Here is a 22720-nt window from a genome sequence, read left to right on the forward strand (position 1 = left end):
AATATGACCAGCTCCTCCTCATAGCGTGCCAGTCTGTTCTTCTCCAGGACCAGCTTGAACCACGTTTGAAGGAGCTCGTGCTCATCAGAGAGACCATCACCTTTGTCTGATCGTGGGAGAGAGCAAGGTCACAATCAGTTACCCCAACCCCATATAGAAGTTTGATCATCCTGTTTCTTCATTCCTCATTACGTCCAAGGTCGACGAATAAGCTCCCTGTCACAAGGTTATACAGTAGACGGACATAGTAATCGTCCAACTGTACATGAGCCGATAACGTAAATGGGTCGTTCCATCAATTCGGTACCTTTTGAGGAGTATAACTTGGTGTGTGTGGGGGGGGGGGAATGCTAGATTTTCACCTGATTTTAACATTCTGTAATAGAGAGCACACGTTCATCTTCATAAAACGTGTTCTCCCCATCTCAATAAATACAACATGTAAATGAATATAGAAAGTGCCTATTAAGAGCCAAATAAAGTAACAGGGTTGACGATTTCATCTTAAATCAGCCATAAATCCCCCTGTCACAAAGGGATTGGAAGCTTGTTGTGTGGAACAGGGAGTGGCAATTGAACGCAAGCTTCACAATTTGTATTTATTGTTGAAACATTTCTAGCCTGTCAATTTATGCGTAACAGGGTTGACGTGTTATGATCAACCTGCTCAGTTTTCCACCACAAAACTCCAGCAAATGGCCAAAAAGAGTACAACCAGCTCACCTACTTTTACACTATGATTTTTCTATTAGATGTTCAAGGTTTCTTTTGAAAAACATATCAAAATATGAATAGTTACACCATATTAATAAACGAGTTCAGTTTACGTAACAGAGTTGACCTTAAAATGAGGGACAGACATAAATGAATCACTAATCACTTGAAATAAATAATAATATTCAAAATTGAAGGTGAACTTGGAGAAATGTTGGGGTTAAGTGAGTTAAAACCTTCCTGGAAGGTCACATGGAGGGACATGTCAAAATGCAGAATTTTGGAACCTCAGCCTTTTTGGCACTTCAGCACTGGTTGAATCAACATTGTTCCCACGTCATTCCAATGAAATTACATTGAACAAACATGGAATAGACGTTGAACTGACATCTGTGCCCAGTGGGTTTTGTCCTTTTTCAGATGAAAAATCTGATTGATTGAATTCTTCATGGGGTCTATAGTAAAGGGGACTTCATATAACCGACTTTTAAAATTCAATTTTGGTCCATAATTTCTACTTAAAATATCAAAAGCCAATCACTTCGTGGAACGGCCAAATACTAACGCTAGCGACTTCATAAAGCACTTTATAATGGACCGTCGTAACTATCAGAGGTTAAAGAGTTAATTTTTGAAAATGTAATAGCATGAAAGTGTAACGCGTAGACAACAGGCTAAAGGTATTTATTTAAACTGCATAAGCACATTCTCCATACTAGTGTGTCATTTAAACAAGTTAGTGGGTGACTGGATCTGGAGCAATTGATTTATATGTCAAAGCTACTAAACACAGAGATTTAAATCAACTACAGATATGACATATTAGACCCATTAGAAGAGTGTGTTTGATTGAACGACAGCTCCTCATTCCTTTTCTAAATCTTCTGAAACATTATGCCGTCTTTGTTGTCAGAAAGTTAAGAGGAAACGCCTTCTCTACCATTGCCACATACTGTAGAGCACTGTGACCCTTGCCTCCAAATCCCCCTGCAAACATCTATTGATTCATTTTTTTTACCTAGACAAATCTAATTTGATTGAGGAGAGTCAGATACAAAGTCTAAACTTTGTGTTCCTTTTTCAAACTCAGAATCTTGCCATGCACATAAACTTGTCATTGTCTGACAACTACCCCTGCCCTCTTTCTATCCATTTGAGTACGTTAATAACATAAATGAACAAAGAGTCTATTGAGCCAAGAGCCCTTCGCTATAATGCAATTATCCAAACAAAGCAAAAACATCTGCACAATGACGGCCACATCACAAGAGAATATCTCTGTGTAGTTTTAGAATCAGAATTTGCAAGGTCATTCACTGTACTGAGCGGAGCCTGCCTGTTAATGTATCTGTCTCAAATGGTACTTAGACAAGATACACTCAGTCATTCAGTGGAGGCTTTTAACATAGAGCCTGACTATTGAACGAAACGTGAGTTTACACAAAAATGTGCTTTCCATTTGAGAATAGAAGGGAAAACATGTGGATGAAACAATTGCATTACTCGGTTCTGTGTGCTTTTATGCATTGTAATCTAATTTAATATAATGATAATAAAAGTAACAGCTAACTATGCTTAAACTCCCAATAATTATTTATCTGGAGGGTGCAGAAGGAACAAACACATTTCTGAGAAACCTATGAAAATCCCATTTACAATTCCGGCAAAACACAATTTACCTTTGAGGACTATGATTATCAGTATAAAAACATTACTTGTTAAAAGGAATGACTGTTTTTCATTCTAAAATGGCTGTCTTTAATGGCTAACGTGTATATCACGATGTGCAGTGGAAATGAAACATGGGTGGCTTTCCCACCGCCTTCCTCTCTTCACAAGACCAATTGCCACTGTAGTGATTTCAAAACAATTTTAGCTTGAGGTTATTTTGGTTATTAAGGTTATTTTGAATGCAAATGACTATAATTTGGTGCCATTTTTATTATTTATTTTCCTAGCAAAGGCATCAGAGTAGTTCTGACTGTAGACTACTCTAGATAAGGAAATTGAAATAATGATTAGAGAAGCATTGCCACTTTCAAACCTCACAGAAACCGGTCAACTAGAACGAGCATAGGTCTTTCTGAATACAGTATTTACATGTCTCGGCTATATGTTCTTGGCTGAGGTCAAACAAAGATGAAGAGAGTTCCATTATCAGCCATGCCTTCCTCCGCTCTCTGTTCATAGCGGTCTTCACGTGCCATGTCTTTGTGTGGTACCTTCAGAGAATAAGGCATCTCTGATGCAAGGACCAGGACGACCAACTTACTGAACATTCTGATTTTGACCCTTCCAATCCATTCTCCTAAACTCATAAAAATTCTCTGGCCACGAGTCAGATACGTCAACTGAACGGATACGCTTTTATGTACTTCACTCATACTGTACACGGTGCAGCTGTTGGAATCCGCACAGCATGGGATGACAAATGTACAGTACTCGCCAAAGGTACAGTACATGCAGTTAGGACACAGCGTGGCTCACCTGGGGATTCGCCTCGAAGGACCTTCTCAATGGTCACCCCTCTCTCCTCCAGGTCCTTCTGCTTCTCCCCCACTTCCTCCAGCTGCCTCTGTATGACCTTCACACAATAAACAACCAGGTCAGAATCAACCAAGACAGGCTCACAATGTAGCTCGACACATCATATTTATATTCCATTTATCTCCCCAACAAATCAAATACGTTTGTGGAAGACTTCATGAGTGATTCAAATGTATCAGAAAAAAAAATCTATGTAGATAGGTTAGTTGACAATACCACAAAAACTATGTGCGCATTTTCATGGGGCAGAAGTCAGCGTGTTGTTGTGATACTGGATGGCCAGATTGTTAGCAAGAATGACAATAAACTACCATGTGGGGAATCATAATGGGCTCGTTTCATCTTGTTTAATGATACCATGTCTTGTTGTAAGGTTTTGACTGATTTCATGTCAATGCTAATATGCTCAAATTCGATAACTAGCTAACCAATAACTGTAACAATGTACTTGAGAGACAACAAGTGCTCATTGTGTTTTCAATAAACATCAGGGACAAAATATAGCTTACATGTTGCCAGCAATCTAAGCCAACCCATATGTTTGCCACATAGTTGTGCATGCCTCGGTTTTGTTGCTAAACAACCAAACCGTTTATAAAACATGTAAACAAATGGCAAATGATCACAGAAGCCCTTTGTGTGGTAGTGCTGTTCTGTTGTTTATGTGCTCTACTGTACCTGGGCTCTGTGGAGTCTCTTCAGCTGCTCTCTCTTGTCCTGTTGAATCGCAGTCTCCTCCTGCCTCCTCCTCTGTCTCTCTGAGCTCCCATGGGTCTAAACACAGACCAGCAAGACAGTGTCACATACCACTTACCTCACAGCAGAGTTGAACCCTATTTTCTTAGTCACAACTATTAGTCTGCTGTGCACAACAGTCTGGTATCTTATCAGTAATGCACTTATCCTGACCTGGCGGAAGAAGCAGAGATTGTTCCTAACAGAGAAGTGCAAAAAACAGTGCTCAAAATGAGAGGGTGGGGTGTACGCGGTGAAGCCATGGCCGAGACCTACTGCAACACCAGAGTGGGATTTCCTCCCTGTATGTAAAGTGATAAGAGCAGGTCATGATGTGCTCCTTTCAGCCTTCCCAATAATCACTCTCTAATGGAGGATGGATTATCTGTTCCCCACCGGCATCTTTCTGCCTACTCTGTATCCTCTGCCTTGAGGAGAGGTGCATCTAACCGCTGATCTGACCAGTGGAGGCTCCTCAGAGGAGGAAGGGGAGGACCATCCTCAGTGAAATTCATAAAAATAAAAACTGTAAAACATTAAATAAGTTCTCCTTTTTAGATAAAACTATACTAAATATATTCACATCACTAAATGATTGATTAAAACACATTGTTTTGCAATGAAGGTCTACAGTAGCCTCAACAGCACTCTGTAGGGTAGCACCATGGTGTAGACAGAGGACAGCTAGCGTCTGTCCTCCTCTTGGTACATTAACTTCAATACAAAACCTAGGAGACTATTGGTCCTCTCCCCCTTCCATAGACTTGCACAGTAACTATGACAACTTCGGGAGGACATCCTGCAACTTATCAGAGCTCTTGGAGCATGAACTGACATGTTGTCCACTCAATCAAAGGATTAGAGAATGAATCTGGTACTGAAAGCATAAGCTACAGCTAGCTAGCTCTGCAGCGCAAAAAAATGTGTTGAGTAGTTGACTCAGAGGTAAAAAGACAATAGTTGAACAGTTTTCAACAAATTAATTTATTGAAAAATGAAGGAGAAGCAAGAGTATTTTTTTTCTCACTTTCAGTTTCACTTACTTACTTAGCAAATGCAGCTATCTAGTTTAGCCTATTCAAACAACCAGCTCAAACAGAGGGATGCTATGTTAGCTAGCTGGCTATGACTATCCAACACAACACTGAAACTCTTCCAAGTCAAGGTAAGCTTTTGGTTGTATTAATTGCCACCGGGCCTGCCGGTGTAATTGCTAAACTGCTTACTGACTATACACTAACGTTAACTCATGATTGTAGCTGGTCTACTAACGTATTAGTTCTATTAGCTATTTTGACTAGGATGTTACTTTAGCTAATATGGGGTCAACGATGTAGGTTTTGATATGGTTTGGCTTGGAAACTTGGAAACTTTTTTTTGCCTAGTCACATACAGCTGATGTGTTGTTCATTGAAGTCCACAAACAAAGGGAAAAGGTGAGAGGAGGAGAGTACATAGATGCAAGAAGGAATACAACGTAGCTGCTATGAATGTGAACTGTGTTTACGCGTGATCAGGGTTGTATTCATTCTGCCAATTCTGTTGAAAAACATTTCTTAAACGGAAGCAAAGCAAAAAAAATACCTGGATTTGTCCAATAGAAACTCACGTTTGCAACTGTTGGACTAATGACCCTAGATAAGCTAGATGCAGGTAAGGGTGTGCAAGGTGGTATTGAATTTGTCACTGTCTGTCCATGTGTCACTGTCTGTCACCTTTTCTCTCGACCTGTGTGCACCTACCTTGTAAACGTTAATTCTTAGGCTAGGTTATAGCAACCTCATGATGGGTATAGGGAAAATGATCATGTAGTAGCCTAAACCTATCGATGTTACATTGAACTGGGTGAATGGATTATGAACGACAGACATCCAATATTCTGTAATAGAAACAAGGCCATGCTCATTAAAAAAAAGGTCCTCCCTCATCTTAAACGGCACTGACCGCCACTGGATCTGACGTGACATGGATTGTTGCCTTCACCCATTATTTAACATCACAATCAGTGATTACTTCCAAGAAAGGCAGGAAGGAATGATGAATGTAAGAGTGTTGGAAGAGGGCCCTTACCTTCGGCTGGGACAAAGGTTTGGCTGGGACAAGCTCATCGTCACTTGAGGAGTTGGACTCATCCTTCTGCTGTTCGCTGGAGGCTGTGTATAGATGAGACGACACAAGGGCATTACACTGGGATCAGTGGTCTTCAAACTGTAGTTGTACACTCACTTCAACTATGTGATTTACATTGTTAGGTTCTAATTGTCAGAGTAAGAACTCGACGGACACTATGAAAGCTTAAAAAAAGTGTATTCTTCCCAAAGGATCAAACAGCTGAATCGACAAAGACATGGTTATAATAGTGGTGGTATATGTACCTCACTTTGGGTGGAGTCTCCTCCTTCTCGCTAAAACACTGCATCTTTATTGCTAGGCAGGAAACAAAGTGATACGGGCAATAAACGGTTCCAATTCCCTTAACGTGACCTCGAGCCCCTTATCCATGGCTCTCTCCCCTTATCAGTACTGCCACATGGGACCGTTTTCCCAGCACTCAGCCCCTCCCAAGCTTAACTGCACCCACCATAACCCTTCCTCCTACAGATAACTCCTAGTGTAAACCCTCTGCTATGGCACCCCTCATGTCTCTATTATAACTAAAGATTAATAATAGTTTAAGCTCAGAAACCCAAACCCATCGACATTAAACACCAAGTATAGGCTAATTGTAATTGTAATCTAATTTATAGCATTTCATTATAGCATTGTAGCATTTAGTAGCCACGGACGGAAAAGGAGTAGAAGCATATCATAATGCTCATCACATCCTCCTGACCCCTGACCTTTGTTCCTGATGTTGGACAGGATGGTCCTGATGTCCTTCTCCAGAACCCCCGCTCCCACGCTCTCCGGCCCCTCTCTCGTCTTCAGCCTAAGGTAGGAGAAGAAGTTGAGCTTCCTGGGCGGCAGTGAGGCCATGTCGTCTGTGGTGAAGGATCCCACAGACTTGTTGCTGCCTAGGGACACCTGGTCCAGTAGCATGGGCAGGTCTGCGGGTCTATCACCCATGGATGCCTTGCGTGGGTGTGGGGTCGGCTGGCTCTTCTGACCCACTCCCACTGGTTCGGCCTCCTGGCTTTGGGCAGTAGCCCCAAACAGGGAGCTAAAGCTGAAGGCGCCGTCAGACAGAGGCCTGGGCTTGGTGGGCCCTTTGTTGTTCCTCCTGGTCACAACTGTGTTGGAGTCTGTGGTTGTCCCTGGTACTCCAAAAGACCTTCTGAAGGCATTTGCCCAAATCTGGAACATGGACGGTGCCGGCTGGGCCTGAGCTGGGACTGGCTCTGCCTCTACCTGAGGCAATGGGAGGATCTGGTCCCCAGGCTTGGAGTGTTTGGATGGGTCTCCTCCTCCAGGGCTTCGGGCCTCTTCTGGACTAACCAGGTTCCAGTCTAGGAGCTTCTGTTTCTCAGACAGGGACAGGGTAAGCCTCTTCTTTGGGCCAACTGCTTTCTCCAGCTGTGGCACTTTGGTGATAGGAGGCGCTTCTTTACCCATCGATGGATTCTGATTCGGAGAATCTGGAGGTAGTTTAGGACCATCATGGGAGACCTGCTGAAAAAATGCCAAAGTCTTTTATTATTGCTCAGTACCAAAGTATTGTTTTATTGCTTAATTGCAATAAGGTTTATATGTGAAATGTTTCTATAACATAGGAAATTGTTGAGTATCTGTATGAATTTTGTGTTTTACTGTTGGTTCAATCACGTTGAATTCAAAGTTGGCCTCTTCAATGATGGGCTCCTCTTTTTCTGTAGTGTTTTCATGTGAGAAGTGCCTCACCAGGATGAGAGGGAGAGCTAAAGGAGTAGAGTACAACATATACTGGACAAAAATATAAACGCACCATGTAACAATTTCAACTATTTTACTGAGTTACAGTTCATTTAAGGAAATCAGTCAATTGAAATAAATTCATTAGGCCCTAATCTATGGATTTCACATGACTGGGAAGGGGCGCAGCAATGGGTGGGTCTCAGACGATCCCGCAGATAAAGAAGCCGGATGTGGAGGTCCTAGGCTGGCGTGGTTACACGTCGTCTGTGGTTTGCGAGGCCACCAGTTGGACGTGCTGCCAAATTCTCTAAAACGACGTTGGAGGTGGCTTATGGTAGAGAAATTAACATTCAAACCTCGTCCACCAGAGCTGTTGCCAGTTCCTGCAGTCAGCATGCCAATTGTACCCTCCCTCAAAACTTGAGACATTTGTGGCATTGTGTTGTGTGACAAAACTGCACATTTTAGAGTGGCCTTTTATTTTCCCCAGCACAAGGTGCACCTGTGTAATGAGCATGCTGTTTAATCAACTTCTTGATATGCCACACCTGTCAGATGGATGGATTATCTTGGCAGAGGAGAAATGCTCACGGACAGGGATGTAAAGAAATATATGCACAAAATTGGAGAGACGTAAGCTTTTTGTGCGTATGGAACATTTCTGGGATCTTTTATTTCAGCTCATGAAACCTGAGACCAAAACTTTACATGTTGTGTTTATATTTTTGTTCAGTATAGATAACATACATTCATCAGAGCTCATACAGCAACACAGTGCTGTAGATCAGACTTAACACACAACTCAGATGCATTCACATTAACATGCATATTCTGTGTTGTCATTGTGCATAACATTAGGGTCATCACGCATGAATGACCAATCATGTGGGAAATTTTCAAATAATGTATGCAAAACCCTTATGGTTCAAAATAGTTGAAAAAAAACAGAACTATTGCGTTTCATCAGCAAGAGAGCACATTTATGTTGTTTATCCCGAAAAATGACCTTTTTCTAAACACTAATCTAATCTCATTCAATTGTAGACAACTCCAAATAAAAACTAATATTAAAACTCTTTTGCCCAGAGATCAGCAGCTCCCTCTAGTGTGGAGAGAACAGCTCTGACGCTCAGGTCTTCTCACTAACTTTTTTGTTTTTCTTGCATGTAACCAGCTTAAAGACGATAAACCTTATATCCATCAGTAGAAAGTCATTAGAAAGTCATGGTCCGATTGGATTTGAATCTCCACTATCTTGCTCTATTGAACCATGGGGCTTTACAGTCGTTCAGGTCTAACTCCATAAAATGGATGACGAGTTGGTATAAACAATCTCAGGGAGAGCCCGCTAGAAGTATAGCTTACTACTGCAATGACAGCGAGAGAGTTGAAGGTCAATGACCCATTGGGATTCTTAAAAAGGCATGAAGTACGCATCGTAGGCCCCTAACTGCAACAGCTCTTTACAACACTTCTACAAAGCACAAACATCACAGAGCTAGTAAAGCCACAGTAGAGCATAAAAAGGGGTGAGATTATACTTGTATGATAAGGACAGGGGGTGATGGATAGGCCAGATAATGTATAAGGATCATGTCAGATTGTCAACAGCAGATAGTCTACTCACTAGCACGGATCTTCCTCTTCCATCGGCTGTTCCCAGACAGGAGAGATGAATTGGAACCGGAAGGTTCTATAGGTGTGGGTAGGAGAGGGAGAGAATACGTAATAAGGAACACATGCCACACACAGTACTGATCGGTGCCAACACATTTGAACTGGATGTCTGTCACACAACAATGATAAACGATGCTACAGTATAGTTCTGAATGTACATGTGAACCAAGCCAATGAGGAGACCTCGTTCCAGAGTTCCTCCAACTCAGCCATGGGGTGTCGTCACAAACCTATAACTGAGCCCAGCCAACGTAGCGTGGAGAACAGAACAGATGTGGTCTATAGACAGCCAACAGACAGCCCTATCCGTGCAGCCGAACAGAATGTTCCGGCCGTTCACAGTGCTCAGGGCTCCCCATGCCAAGACAACTATTCAATTAATAAGGGAGAATGGCTTTGTCTGCTCCACCCAGATTTCAGAGCCTTAACTGGAGGAGTGGGAGTCTCACACTTGGGGAAACAACGTATGGTGAGCTGCTCCTAACTCACTCAGAGCATAATAAACTATGTCTATATCCCACAGGACCAGGGCTAAATCACTAAACGGATGGAATAATTTCCTACATGCTCCCGACTGATGTCTGTAGTGATCCTGGGAAAGAGGTTAGGCTGCTACAAGGCCAAGGCTGTGGACGGTGAGAATAGGGAAAGAGCGATCGCTGTAGCTAGGGAAAAATCAGAAGACCTATGTGTTTCTCATGGTGGTGAATGTCAGGGAGACCTGCACACCTTTCTTCTCTTGTGCAGAATCTTGTGGTCGGAGAGAAGTATTCGAGTTGTCCTGTTTCTCAGAGTCGGCACTGCAAATGGTCATAGACAACAGACACAACGAGCAACTGGCAAATATCCATTTGGATTGTGAACAAGGACACATTCTGAGCATTGTACTGTACTAGTGGACTCACGTCCTGTTGGAGTCAGGCATGTCCAGGTCCACGGCCTCCTCCTCTGCCACTTCAGGCACCATGCGGGTGTACAGTCCATTCAACAGGCCCTTGTATCTGTAGTGATGCCCTGAAAACATACCCATCTTATTAGGTTATACATTCTGCCAGATTTAGTATAGCTATTTATGACACAAAGTTTACTATAAACAAACAAGGATATCTTTGGTGACTAAGCTTTTTTGGAACACGACTACTCTTACCTCGTGTAATTACGTCTGGCTCTTTTCTAACTGCCTAGTACACAGTCCCAGGTTGCATTATTGCTATGGTAACAACTAACATTTGACCTTACTTTATACACTGAGTATATAAAACATTAAAGACACCTGCTCTTTCCATGACATAGCTTTCACCTGGATTCACCTTGACAGTCTATGATCTCTTATTGATTTAACTTGTTAAATCCACTCCAAATCAATTGAGATGAAGGGGAGGAGAGAGGTTAAAGAAGGATTTTTACGCCTTGAGACATGGATTGTGTATGTGTGCCATTCAGAGGGTGAATGAGCAAGACAACATATTTAAGTGCCTTTGAATGGGGTATGGTAGCAAGTGCCAGGCACACTGGTTTGTGTCAAGAACTGCAACACTGCTGGGTTTTTAACGCTCAACAGTTTCCTGTGTGTATCAAGACTGGCCCACCAACCAAAGGACATCCAAACAACTTGACAACTGTGGGAAGCATTGGAGTCAACATGGGCCAGCATCCCTGTGGAACGCTTTCGACACCTTGTAGAGTTCATGTCCGACAAATTGAGGCTGTTCTCAATATTAGGAAGGTGTTCCTAATGTTTATTATAAACTGGGTGGTCTGAGCCCTGAATGCTGATTGGCTGACAGCTGTGGTATATCAGACCGTATACCATGGGTATGACAAAACATGTATTATTACTACTCTAATTACATTGGTAACCAGTTTATAATAGCAATAAGGCACCTCGGGGGTTTGTGGTATATGGCCAATATACCACGGCTAAGGGCTGTGTCCAGGCACTCTGCATTGGGCGTTGCGTCGTGCCTAAGAACAGGCCTTATTGCTTAAGTATACTCAGTGTATATTTGCATGAGTCAGCATGCAGTGAAGTCTCATCTATACATTTTATACAGTTAACTGCCAAAATAATGGAAACACTTGAGTAAATGAGGGATACAAAGTATATTAAAAGCATGTGCTTCCACACAGGTGTGGTAACATTCCATCATGCTTCGGGTCATGTATAAAAATGCTGGGCATTGTAACTAGATGGAGTATAGCTACGACCGGAATTTACTTTTCGTAGCAGGTTAGGAGAGCAGTTTAGCTAACTTTAACCTCATTCTCCTAACATGCTACGTTAATTCTCCTAACCTATTGTGTAAGTTCTCCTAACCTGCTACGAAAGTCACGGTCGTAGCTGTATTCCACCTAGTCAGAACCATTATTTTGGCTACCATGGCTATGATCCCCTAGGAAGGACAATGCCCCGATCCACAGGGCACGGGTGGTCACTGAATGGGTTGATGAGCATGAAAACGATGTCAACCATATGTCATGGGCGTCTGTCACCAGATCCCAACTAAATCGAGATTCTGGAGCGGCACCTGAGACAGCATTTTCCACCAACAAAACACCAAATAATGAAATTTTATGAAGGAAGAATGATTTCGCACCCATCCGATAGATTCTACAAGTGTCTGGAACTCTGTGCCAAGGCACATTGAAGCTGTTCTGGCTCGTGGTGTCCCAACGCCCTATTAAGACACTGTGTTGGCATTTCCGTTATTTTGGAAGTCACCTGTATATACACAGGTATAAACTGAGACTTTGGAAAAGCATGTTAAAACATTTTAACACCAACCATGTGACATGAAACATTACAGGGAGAATTCAGCTAGCCACAGCTAGGTGATTACTTACAGAACTAAACTGAAGCCATGTTGACATTGTTTTATACATTCTTTTGAGAAGTTCCACCGATTAGTTGAATTACATCGCTAACCATAAAAAAATGTAAAAAACCTATACAAACATTAGATTGAATTACAACTAAAAAAACCTAACCATAAAAAAATGTAAAAAACCTATAAACATTAGATATAGATATATCTAGATATATACTACAATTAAAAAAACCTATACAAACATTAGATATAGATATATACATAAATATATGGGGCATGCTCAGTATCGGAATCACCCGAATGGATTGGTTAGGATGTGTAGTATATTGTGGAAGCGTGTGTGATTAGAGGCAACACAGCTTCAACACACATACATTAACGATAACCTATATGGTAATAACCCAAACATTGTCAGATTTATGGTTAGGATTCCAATGCAGAACAGAAAAGCACCACTTGTAAATGAACTCTGCGAGAACTCTTACAATGCAGACCAGATTTGACCCAACAAGAAAGATGAGAAAGACCCGAAAGACAAAGCCATAAAGTGAAAGGATACGTGCAATGGTCTATTACTATTATTTGATTTAAGTTCAGTTAAAGCGCTTTTGTAGGTCTAATGTATAATTTGTTGTGACAGTAAGGGACTGTGCTATTTGAATAAAAAAAAATAGATGTGGTTAAGCGCATGGGAATGTGCCAGTCAACAAATGACAAGTTTATTTTGTGAACAGAGGTTATGCTTTGAACAGGGTTATTAATGGGAGGCAGCTGGTGCAAAAAATATATACAATGAGGCAAAAAAGTATTTAGTCAGCCACCAATTGTGCAAGGCCTGTCATTTTCATCATAGGTACACTTCAACTGACAGACAAAATGAGGGGGAAAAAAATCCAGAAATCACATTGTAAGATTAATGAATTTGCAAATTATGGTGGAAAATAAGTATTGTCAATAACAAAAGTTTATCAATACTTTGTTATAAACCCTTTGTTGGCAATGACAGGTCAAACATTTTCTGTAAGTCTTCACAAGGTTTTCACACACTGTTGCTGGTATTTTGGCCCATTCCTCCATGCAGATCTCCTCTAGAGCAGTGATGTTTTGGGGCTGTTGCTGGGCAACACTGACTTTCAACTCCCTCCAAAGATTTTCAATGGGGTTGAGATCTGGAGACTGGCTAGGCCACTCCAGGACCTTTAAATGCTTCTTAGAAGCCACTCCTTTGTTGCCCGGGCGGTGTGTTTGGGATCATTGTCATGCTGAAAGACCCAGCCACGTTTCATCTTCAATGCCCTTGCGGATGGAAGGAGGTTTTCACTCAAAATCTCACGATACATGGCCCCATTCATTCTTTCCTTTACACGGATCAGTCGTCCTGGTCCCTTTGCAGAGAAACAGCCCCAAAGCATGATGTTTCCACCCCCATGCTTCACAGTAAGTATGGTGTTCTTTGGATGCAACTCAGCATTCTTTGTCCTCCAAACACGACGAGTTGAGTTAAAATGTGATTTTCTGGATTTTTTCCCCTCATTTTGTCTGTCATAGTTGAAGTGTACCTATGATGAAAATTACAGGCCTCATCTTTTGGGAGAACTTGCACAATTGATGGCTGACTAAATACTTTTTTGCTCCACTGTATATATATTCCCCCCCCCAAAGTCTTTAATATTTAAATAGTTAATTCTGTTGTTAATTTGAAACCTGTGAGAATGTTATAAATGTAATGGATCAACCATGACAACTATAAACAGTACATTTTTAACAGCTTAAGCCATGGATAATAGCTGGTAAATTTTGCAAGTAAAAAAAAAAGAGGAAGCAAGTAACTTCTGTAATCAAATCAATTTATTTATACTTACAGCTTTAAATAGCATAAATTAAGCAACCCGTTTTATTCACTATGGAAAAATACAAGGTAGCAGACAAAATGATTAAGCAACTAAAATGTACAACAAAATATTCTGGAGCTGACATGCAGAATTGTGCCCTCCCCCCCAAAACAACTAGGATCCTCTCAAGCGCAATGAGCTCAGCTTTGTGTATTAGGAGGAACATGAGAGAGCCTTTGAGAAGGTTTCTGAGAGGTAACCACCTTCTGCAACAGAGAATCACAAGGGGACATACAGAGAAGTAGAGACAGGGAGGTTATCATGTGTCAGATGGGTTGAAAAAAAACTGCATGCCAAAAAATTAGAGGCATGCGGACCTTGAGCATGTGGGTTAGCTTGGAGGAATGGAAGGCTTTCGAGACATGCGTCAATTAAACAAAGTGTGTGGCTAACTAAATTAACTCGTCATACACAGGACCCATGCCTAGTTCTCAACATGAATAGTACATGTGTGGTTAAGAAGAGCTATGAAGGCAGCTAATGCAAAGCAACACTATTGATCACGTGACCCAAGCAGCCACATCACCTTCCTGCAGCCACAATTCAGCCAATCAGAGGTTGCAGCATTGGAAACTTGAAATTACATATGAAGTGAAAGAAATAATGGAGGAATGAAAATGGGGATATATGGAAGGGAAAACATAAGAGACAAGTACATAGAATCACAAATTAAATAAAAGCTTTGTGGCATCACTGTACCATAACAGATAATAATACTGTACTACTGGAACAAGCTATTGATTAAACATATACAACACATCAGCACAAACATTTGTGATAATTCATACCTTAGAATATGTGCAGAAATGTGCATTAAATCCAAGGCTTTTGATACCAGCAACAAAAGCAAAAAAATTATAACTAAATATTTTAAATAAAAATATATTTTTGGCAGAATTGGCTACAGTACCTGGTGTAGGAGGTAAAAATTAGAATCCTCTCAGTCTTTCCAGACATCTGTTTCTACCCCACTTATCTAATAATTTACAACAATAAGAATCCGTTTTTCAAACAGATACATAAAATCATATGTGTGTTCCATTAAACGGCCTAGACAAATAAAAAAAGAATACTGTGCGAAAGCTGTTTTAAAACCAAAAATGTACACAAAAAAAATTACAACAAAATAGTCTCTAGAATCATCTTAATAACAGAAAAAAAAACTATTGGTCAGAAAATAAATACTGTTTGGCATTTCCATTGCACATGTGCAATATAGCAGTGCAGTTCAAGAAGCATAGCAGGACTTCGTTCTCTAACTTTCCACATCACAAGCACACCAGGCACAACGCAGAGGCCTTAGCAGCCCCTCCAAGTCAACTAAAGTGCTTTTAGTGGATCCTTTTTTTGGATTACTTTGGAGTTAAAAATAAAAGTTGAACCCAAACATAAGCATGGGAATACTGAAATAAAAGATTTCAAGCAACTGAAAGGATGCATGACCTCCTCAAATGCTAAGGACCATGTGTCACACTTGCTATAATACTTTGATGATACTTTGAGGTTTCTCAGCATCAAATCATAATCATGGAAGAACAAATAAGACTTTTGAATTTGAACCAGTCTGCATAGAGTACTGTACAGACTGAAGCAAGTGCCTGTGCTTTAGCAGCGAGTACAGTACAAGTGCATCATTAAGTCCATGAGACCCAGAGGCACCAGTCTCTGCCCCCACTAGGTGAGCCTGAGGCCTAGGTGCTGCTGAACTTAGTGCAGTAGGCTGCGAGGCTGAGGCTCAGGCTGGCTCAGCCTCCATGTACATCTGGCCCAGGAGCTCGTGCAGTATGCTCAGTAGGGGCATGCCCAGACTCAGCAGCTCGTACAGGAAGCCGTAGTCCTCTGAGTGGTCTATGAGGTGGAGCCCTGCCTGGCCAACCGCCGCATGCACCCAGCGGGCCAGCTGGCAGGGCGTCCCACACACTGCCCGGCCCGCGTGCAGCGGCCAACGCAGGCTTCTCCTAAGGAAGGAACTCAGGGTACCTGAGGGCTGGCTCTGCAGGCTGTCTGTGGCCGAGTAGGGTTCACTCCGGTCCGGCGAAGACGTCAGACGTCCCTGATCCTCCTGCATGTGATAGACACAACATACAATTGAAATCAGACCACATAAAACACATTAAAATAAAAAAATAACATGAATAGTAAAAATGGCTGTGTTTATGTTTGCTGTTACTGAAAGCTGTTTACCGTTCTCCTCAGGAACTTGCTTGAACTTTGTAGGCTGGACCGTCGCTGAGAATAATGAGGCTTGCAGTAAAACTTGCCTGAAACACAAAACACTGTAAAAACACATGCCGGCTGACACTAAATATCAAATTAATTCACAAACAGCTTCTGTCCCCAGGTGGGAGAGGGGCTGGTGTCGGTGTGTCAGCATCATGCCGTGTTGGGAGTCATAGGCGTGTCCTCCCAGGCGTAGTGTGGAGCTGCAGACGTCACAGCGGAAACACTCCCTGTGGAAGAAGTGGCCCTCAGCGCTGAGTCGCTCCATCACGTACACACGCTTGGAGCAGAAGTGACACGTGTCACTGCCTCCCAGGTTCTGAGGGAACTCCTTCCGCACGATACACTGTCAGGAGACAAACAGCAGCCGGTTAGTGATACGGTGAGATCAACGTAATAGGCAAGCTGTTACTGTAGTCGTCTACTGCTAACAATGAGGGTGGTTGAGGGCCATATGAAATTAGTCATTGAGCATGGTTGGTTCTAAACTCAGCAAAAAAAGAAAGAAATGTCCCTCTTTCAGTACCCTGTCTTTCAAAAGATCATTCGTAAAATTCCAAATAACTTCCCAGATCTTCATTTCAAAGGGTTTAAACACAGTTTTCCATGCTTGTTCAATGAACCATAAAACATTTCATGAACATTCACCTGTGGAACGGTCTTTAAGACACTAACAGCTTACAAATGATAGGCAATTAAGGTCACAGTTGTGAAAAGTTTTCTACTGAAAAACACCAAAAGAAAGATGCCCATGGTCCCTGCTCATCTGCGTGAACATGCCGTAGGCATGCTGCATGGAGGCATGAGGACTGCAGATGGGGCCAGGGCAATACATTGCAATGTCTGCACTGTGAAACACCTAAGACAGCACTATAAGGAGACAGGACGGACAACTGATCATCCTCGCAGTGGCAGACCACGTGTAACACCTGAACAGGATTTGTACATCCAAACGTCACACCTGCAGGACAGGTACAGGATGGCAACAACAACTGACCGAGTTACACCAGGAACGCACAATCCCCCCATCAGTGCTCAAACTGTCCGCAATAGGCTGAGAGGCTGAACTGGCTTGTAGGCCTGTTGTAAGGCAGGTCCTCACCGGCAACAACATCGCCTATGGGCACAAACCCACCATCGCTGGACCAGACAGGACTGCACTGAGCACTTTTTCCCCCTTCGGATTTGCGTTTATCGTCGAAGGAATGAACATTACATCAAGGCCTGTACTCTGGAGCGGGATCGATTTGGAGGTGGAGTGTCCATCATGGTCTGGGGCGGTGTGTCAGAGCATCATCGGACTAAGCTTGTCGTCAATGCAGGCAATCTCAACACTGTGCATTACCCTCATGTGGTACCCTTCCTGCAGGCTCATTCTGACATGACCCTCCAGCATGACAATGCCACCAACCATACTGCATGTGCTGTGTGTGACTTCCTGCAAGACAGGAATGTCAGTGTTCTGCCATGGCCAGCGAAGAGCTCGGATCTCAATCCCATTGCGCACGTCTGGGACCTGTTGGATCAGAGGGTGAATGCTAGGGTCATTCCCCCAGAAATGTCTGGGAACTTGCAGGTGCCTTGGTGGAAGAGTGGGGTAACATCTCACAGCAAGAACTGGCAAAGTTGGTGCAGTCCATGAGGAGGAGAGGCACTGCAGTACTTAATGCAGCTGGTGGCCACACCAGATACTGACTGTTACTTTTGATCCCCCCCTTTGTTCAGGGACACATTATTCCTATGTCACATAAGTGACCATAGGTCTGTGGAACTTGCTCAGTTTGTTTCAGTTGTTGAATCTTGTTATGTTCATACAAATATTTACACGTTAAGTTTGCTGAAAATAAACGCAGTTGACAGTGAGAGGACGTTTCTTTTTTTGCTGAATTTATATAGCACCCTTTCTTCTAACGGTGTACAATATTAAGTGGTGGTGTGACCACCTAACCATAACGTGGATGTTAAGGCAGAGTAATATAACATGGAATGGGAACTTTTTTACTAATGTGTCATATTAGTAGGGCATTTCTCCAGTCCAGTGAGAGATGATAATGAATCAACAGAGATGAATCAACAATTCCCGGGACCATAGCAGAGAACTAACTAGTCAAATACAGAGGTTTCACAAAGCTCTACACAAGATTGCAGTTCGCTTTTGCTTTGCCTGCATAGTGAGGCAAAGCAAAATGCTGTTCACTGCTCTCGACCTGAAGACCTGAAGTGGGGCCAAACACTGTGTGAACAGGCACCCACATGAGTGCATGGAGTTACTACTTTCGTGGCCCCTGAAGGCCCTTCACACAAAACACCATGGCTCATGACTGGAGAGGTCCCAGTAAGATTCAGGTCAGAATGTTTTACAGTTTACAATGAACAGGATTATCTTTCCTACTAATAACAGATGTAGTAGCCTGAAGCAAGACATGACTTGATTAATGTTTAGAAGGTTACCAAAACTCCTGAAGCTTGGGGTGGTAATAGATATAGAGCCCACTTGTGTGTGTGTGTGTGTGTGTGTGTGTGTGTGTGTGTGTGTGTGTGTGTGTGTGTGTGTGTGTGTGTGTGTGTGTGTGTGTGTGTCTTGTGATGTATATTCCCACTGGGCTGTGTCGGCACAAACATAATCGTTAGTCACACTGTGCTTACCGGCAAGGCATTAGGCCTGTGGTCAGTTTCATAAAGGATGGCTAGAGTTTCAGCCCTAGCGCCTATGTGAGAAGAGACCTTCCCAACTGTCCTCTAACAGAACCCAGTCAGAGGTAGAGGGAGGGAGCCACAGAGACAGAAATGAAAAGGGGGGGGGGGGAAAAAGAGAAGGAAACAGAAAAAGTAAGGATCAGAATAGTATAGATGAAGGAAAAGAAAGACATTTCTACTCAGACATGAGAGGAGATGCAGAAATCATGCAGACAGTGAAGTTGTTACTCCTACCTGTTTGGCAGGCATAGAGGGCTCAGCAGGACAGTGTTCAGATTGATCAATTGTTTTTTTAACCATTACGCTTGGTGCAGCACTCCCATTGCACTAAAACCAATAAAAACATGGTAAGAGTGAGCCGATTTAATATATAAGAAGCTTCTACTTTTTCCATTTCAAATTTTTACTGATACCCGTTGGGCAGACTAAGGGTTCAGCTCGATAACGCTCCTATCTAATTATTCTACTAGAGACTCAGCATTCCCATTGCACTAAAAGCTAAATAAATGATGGTCAGAGGTAGCTGAGGCAACAGCGTCTTCCGTTCTCTCATGTCAAATGTAGAGTGAGATTTTTACTGATACCTGTTCGGTGGACTTTAAAGGGCCAGCTTCGTAACTCTCAAATCGAATGATTGGCTTTTGAATACTTGATCCAGCACTCCCATTGCACTTAAATCATCAAAAATACAGTGAGTTGATTTTTTTTTTTTTCTATTTTTACAAATGAGTTTTTTTTTTACTGAAACTTGTTTGTCAGGCTTGAAGGGTTCAGAATGACAGCTTTCGAGTCGATCGATTGACTTTTGAAGGAGTCTACTTAACAAAGCATTCCCGTTGCACTAAAAGCAATAACAACATGGCTGGAGTGAGTTGAGTCTCTCTTCTATTCTTATACTTCAAATGCATTTCAAATTACTGGTACCTGTTCGGCAGACATATCAGGCTTGAAGGGTTCAGCTTGATAACTCACAGGACATTCGGTTGGCGTTTGAATGAGTCTACTTGATGCAGCACTTCCATCGCACTAAAACCATTTTAAAAAACAAACATTGTCAGAGTGAGCTGATATCTTTTTAGGTTTGGGCTGGTCAGGACCACAAGGCACTGCAAGCGGCAGTCGTTTTCACCTTGTAATGACGCACAGGAGATGTTGGGGTAAGAGAAGAGGCGCAAGACAGAGCAGACGGTTCAGGGACAAGGTGTATTGAAGTGATTTTAGGAACAGAGGCAGATCGATCCGTCTGTAGAAAAAAAGGGTTCATATCAGAAATGAGAGCAATCTCCAAAATCTCTAACTCTTCATATCCCACCCCAAAAATACTGAGGAGATGCAAGCTGAATATAAGTAGGGGAACAATTGGGGGAAACAATTGGTCAGAGAAATATTCAACAGCTCAAACCTTTATCTCTTCTAATGAAGATATGAATGTTCACTCATTAGTATCATCACAGACTACTTTCATCATGCAGAGAGAAGTCACCTGACCTTTAATTCGCAGAGCTGTAACACCATGGAAACAAGACATGCTGCAAGAAAACAACCTCTGCCAACAAATGGATTTAAAAGGGATTACCAAGCTGTTACCAGCCTTTAAAAACATGCTCCACTCAGTAAAATGTGAGTAGGTTTGACTGGTGACATTACATCCTTCTAAACAGTCCGAGACGGTCAAACAGAACTTGTGTACAGGGTCAAACATACTGTGCCTCATTTCCTTAGATGGAGTTAGACAGGCAGGCAGGCAGGCGAGGGGTGGCACTACACTTTCACCTTATACTCTTTCACTAGAGGAGTCTCGGACTCAGGAAACATAGAACGCAGAAGCACAGCTCTCTCCTTTATACTCTTCCTGTTAAATTCCCCGGTAGTTACGGTTTGTACTTTTTTCTTTAGAACAGCAACAAGGAAAGGAAAGAAAAGCAAGTGTGAAACTACAGGAAGTTGGCAAATAAATACTGAACAGCAAACATAATCCGTAAAGCTGATGATGTGGTATGGCAATTTTGTATCTTTTGAACAATTCTGTTTTTGTTGCCGAGTTGTGCTGTCTGCTAGACTTGTGGCTAAGGCGCATGTGGATTTACTGTTTTGAATGGGCATAAAAATATATTTCCACGCAAAACAATTGTGAGAGTGCAGAAGTAAGGCATAGCTGTGAATGGGGCTAACATGGTGTTTCCAGACAGATATAATGGAGGCTCATTGTCACCTGGCTCATCTTTCGCTCCAGCTTCTCTAGGCCCTTCCCTGTGGGGCCAGGAGAAGGTTGTTCTGGGTAATCTACGTCATCTGGGGTTTCGGTGTGTGGAATCCACACTCTCTGCTGCACCAAGTCTGCGCGCGGAGAGGCCTGTGTTTGATCATCACGTGGAGGAGGACTCCAGGACCTTGTTGGAACGTGAAGGGGAGTCGGTTGCGCCACGGCTGCAGGCTCTTCTAAGAGTCGCATATAGATGGACGGCTGAAAGCAGATATACACACAAAGCAATGTGTAAAGCAGCACGGACCTCCAACCAGTAGAGGGCGAACCTCCAGGGTGGCATAAAAGGAGTGTCTTTTCAATGACTCTTGGTCTAGAAGACTTATTGGTTCTTTTGTTAACATAGAGCCTATGTTAGGGGGGGGGGTTTATTGAGTTTATGATGCAGCGGCTGACCCTTCATGGTCTCAACACACCAGATTGACGTGACTGTACCTGCCACTTGGGGCGTGGGGGTGGAGGCGAGGGAGGGGGCTGTTTCTTGGGCTTAGCGAAGCGAGGGTTCTCCATCATATCCAGAGAAGGAGATGAAGGACGGCTTGAATCAGAGTCAGAGTTCAAATCAGACTGACAGAGCAGCAGACACGAGATGAGGCAGGAAGGACGAGCAGGAGGAATAGGAGAGAAAAAAGAAAGTAGTGCAGAATGATTTGTTTCAAAACCACACCCTGCCATCATCCACCCATTGCATAAAGTGTGATGGTCTGATCCTGAATGCTGATTGGTTAAAACCACATTCCATCCGGTGTCTATTCCACAAGTTACCACAGGCTAAATCTATGATGTTAAAATGCCTATTTACTCTGTTCCATCTGACAGAGCAATCCACTGTCTCTTCAGCCCAGACATCTAAAACTTGATCTGCACTATATAAAAAAAAATGTTTTATGCTTTTTAAACTAACATTTACTTTAACAGCAGAGATTTGTATAAACCTTGCTGTCTGCTTTTCTCAGCCAGTCGAAATCATGAGTCAGTTCTTTGTATATATCCATAAAAATGATGCTATCAATAAAAAAAGACAAAACAAAACAAAGTGCAGCAAGTTTGCAGTCTTTCCAGCTTCAGTTTGAAGCTCCTCTGAACAACAGTGTCTTGATTAGAGAGCACATTTTCTACGCCAGGCAAAGTCGTGCAATATTTGCTCAATATTATGGATGTTGCCAAATAAAATGTCACTAGAAAACAGCTTAAACAAATGCAAATGCAGCTACTTTGCTGTTATTCTGGCTGCACTGTTTGACATGACATTAAGTTATGTTGGCTAGCTAGCAACCAAGGGATAAGAATGTTGCCTGCCAGTATGGCAATGGAAC

The 22720-nt window shown here is 42.4% G+C and overlaps 1 protein-coding gene across 13 annotated transcripts in view; it reads right to left on the reverse strand.

The window, feature by feature from the left end:
- The window catches only part of LOC124003378 (protein-methionine sulfoxide oxidase mical2b-like), an 88685-nt gene that overhangs the window by 1005 nt on the left and 64960 nt on the right, over positions 1-22720 (reverse strand). The window contains exons 17-36 of one of the 13 annotated variants that reach the window (XM_046311589.1): positions 21840-21971; positions 21354-21605; positions 20915-21031; positions 20271-20384; positions 20066-20167; positions 19726-19812; positions 19376-19468; positions 19091-19183; positions 16604-16790; positions 16409-16485; positions 16205-16286; positions 10410-10518; positions 10234-10304; positions 9455-9520; positions 7759-7850; positions 6837-7602; positions 6067-6149; positions 3940-4035; positions 3202-3298; positions 1-106 (exon numbers count right to left, since the gene is read on the reverse strand). In XM_046311589.1, coding sequence (XP_046167545.1) covers positions 1-106; positions 3202-3298; positions 3940-4035; positions 6067-6149; positions 6837-7602; positions 7759-7850; positions 9455-9520; positions 10234-10304; positions 10410-10518; positions 16205-16286; positions 16409-16485; positions 16604-16790; positions 19091-19183; positions 19376-19468; positions 19726-19812; positions 20066-20167; positions 20271-20384; positions 20915-21031; positions 21354-21605; positions 21840-21971 — 2822 coding nt within the window. Of the gene's footprint in view, positions 107-3201; positions 3299-3939; positions 4036-6066; positions 6150-6836; positions 7606-7743; positions 7851-9454; positions 9521-10233; positions 10305-10409; positions 10519-14162; positions 14431-16204; positions 16287-16408; positions 16486-16603; positions 16791-18065; positions 18959-19024; positions 19184-19375; positions 19469-19725; positions 19813-20065; positions 20168-20270; positions 20385-20914; positions 21032-21353; positions 21606-21839; positions 21972-22720 lie in introns of those variants that run through there. The other 12 variants (XM_046311580.1, XM_046311571.1, XM_046311618.1 and 9 more) reach the window with 12 other exon arrangements.

Source organism: Oncorhynchus gorbuscha, linkage group LG02 (assembly GCF_021184085.1).
Source record: "Oncorhynchus gorbuscha isolate QuinsamMale2020 ecotype Even-year linkage group LG02, OgorEven_v1.0, whole genome shotgun sequence".
In the NCBI taxonomy this organism is placed as follows: Eukaryota; Metazoa; Chordata; class Actinopteri; order Salmoniformes; family Salmonidae; genus Oncorhynchus; species Oncorhynchus gorbuscha.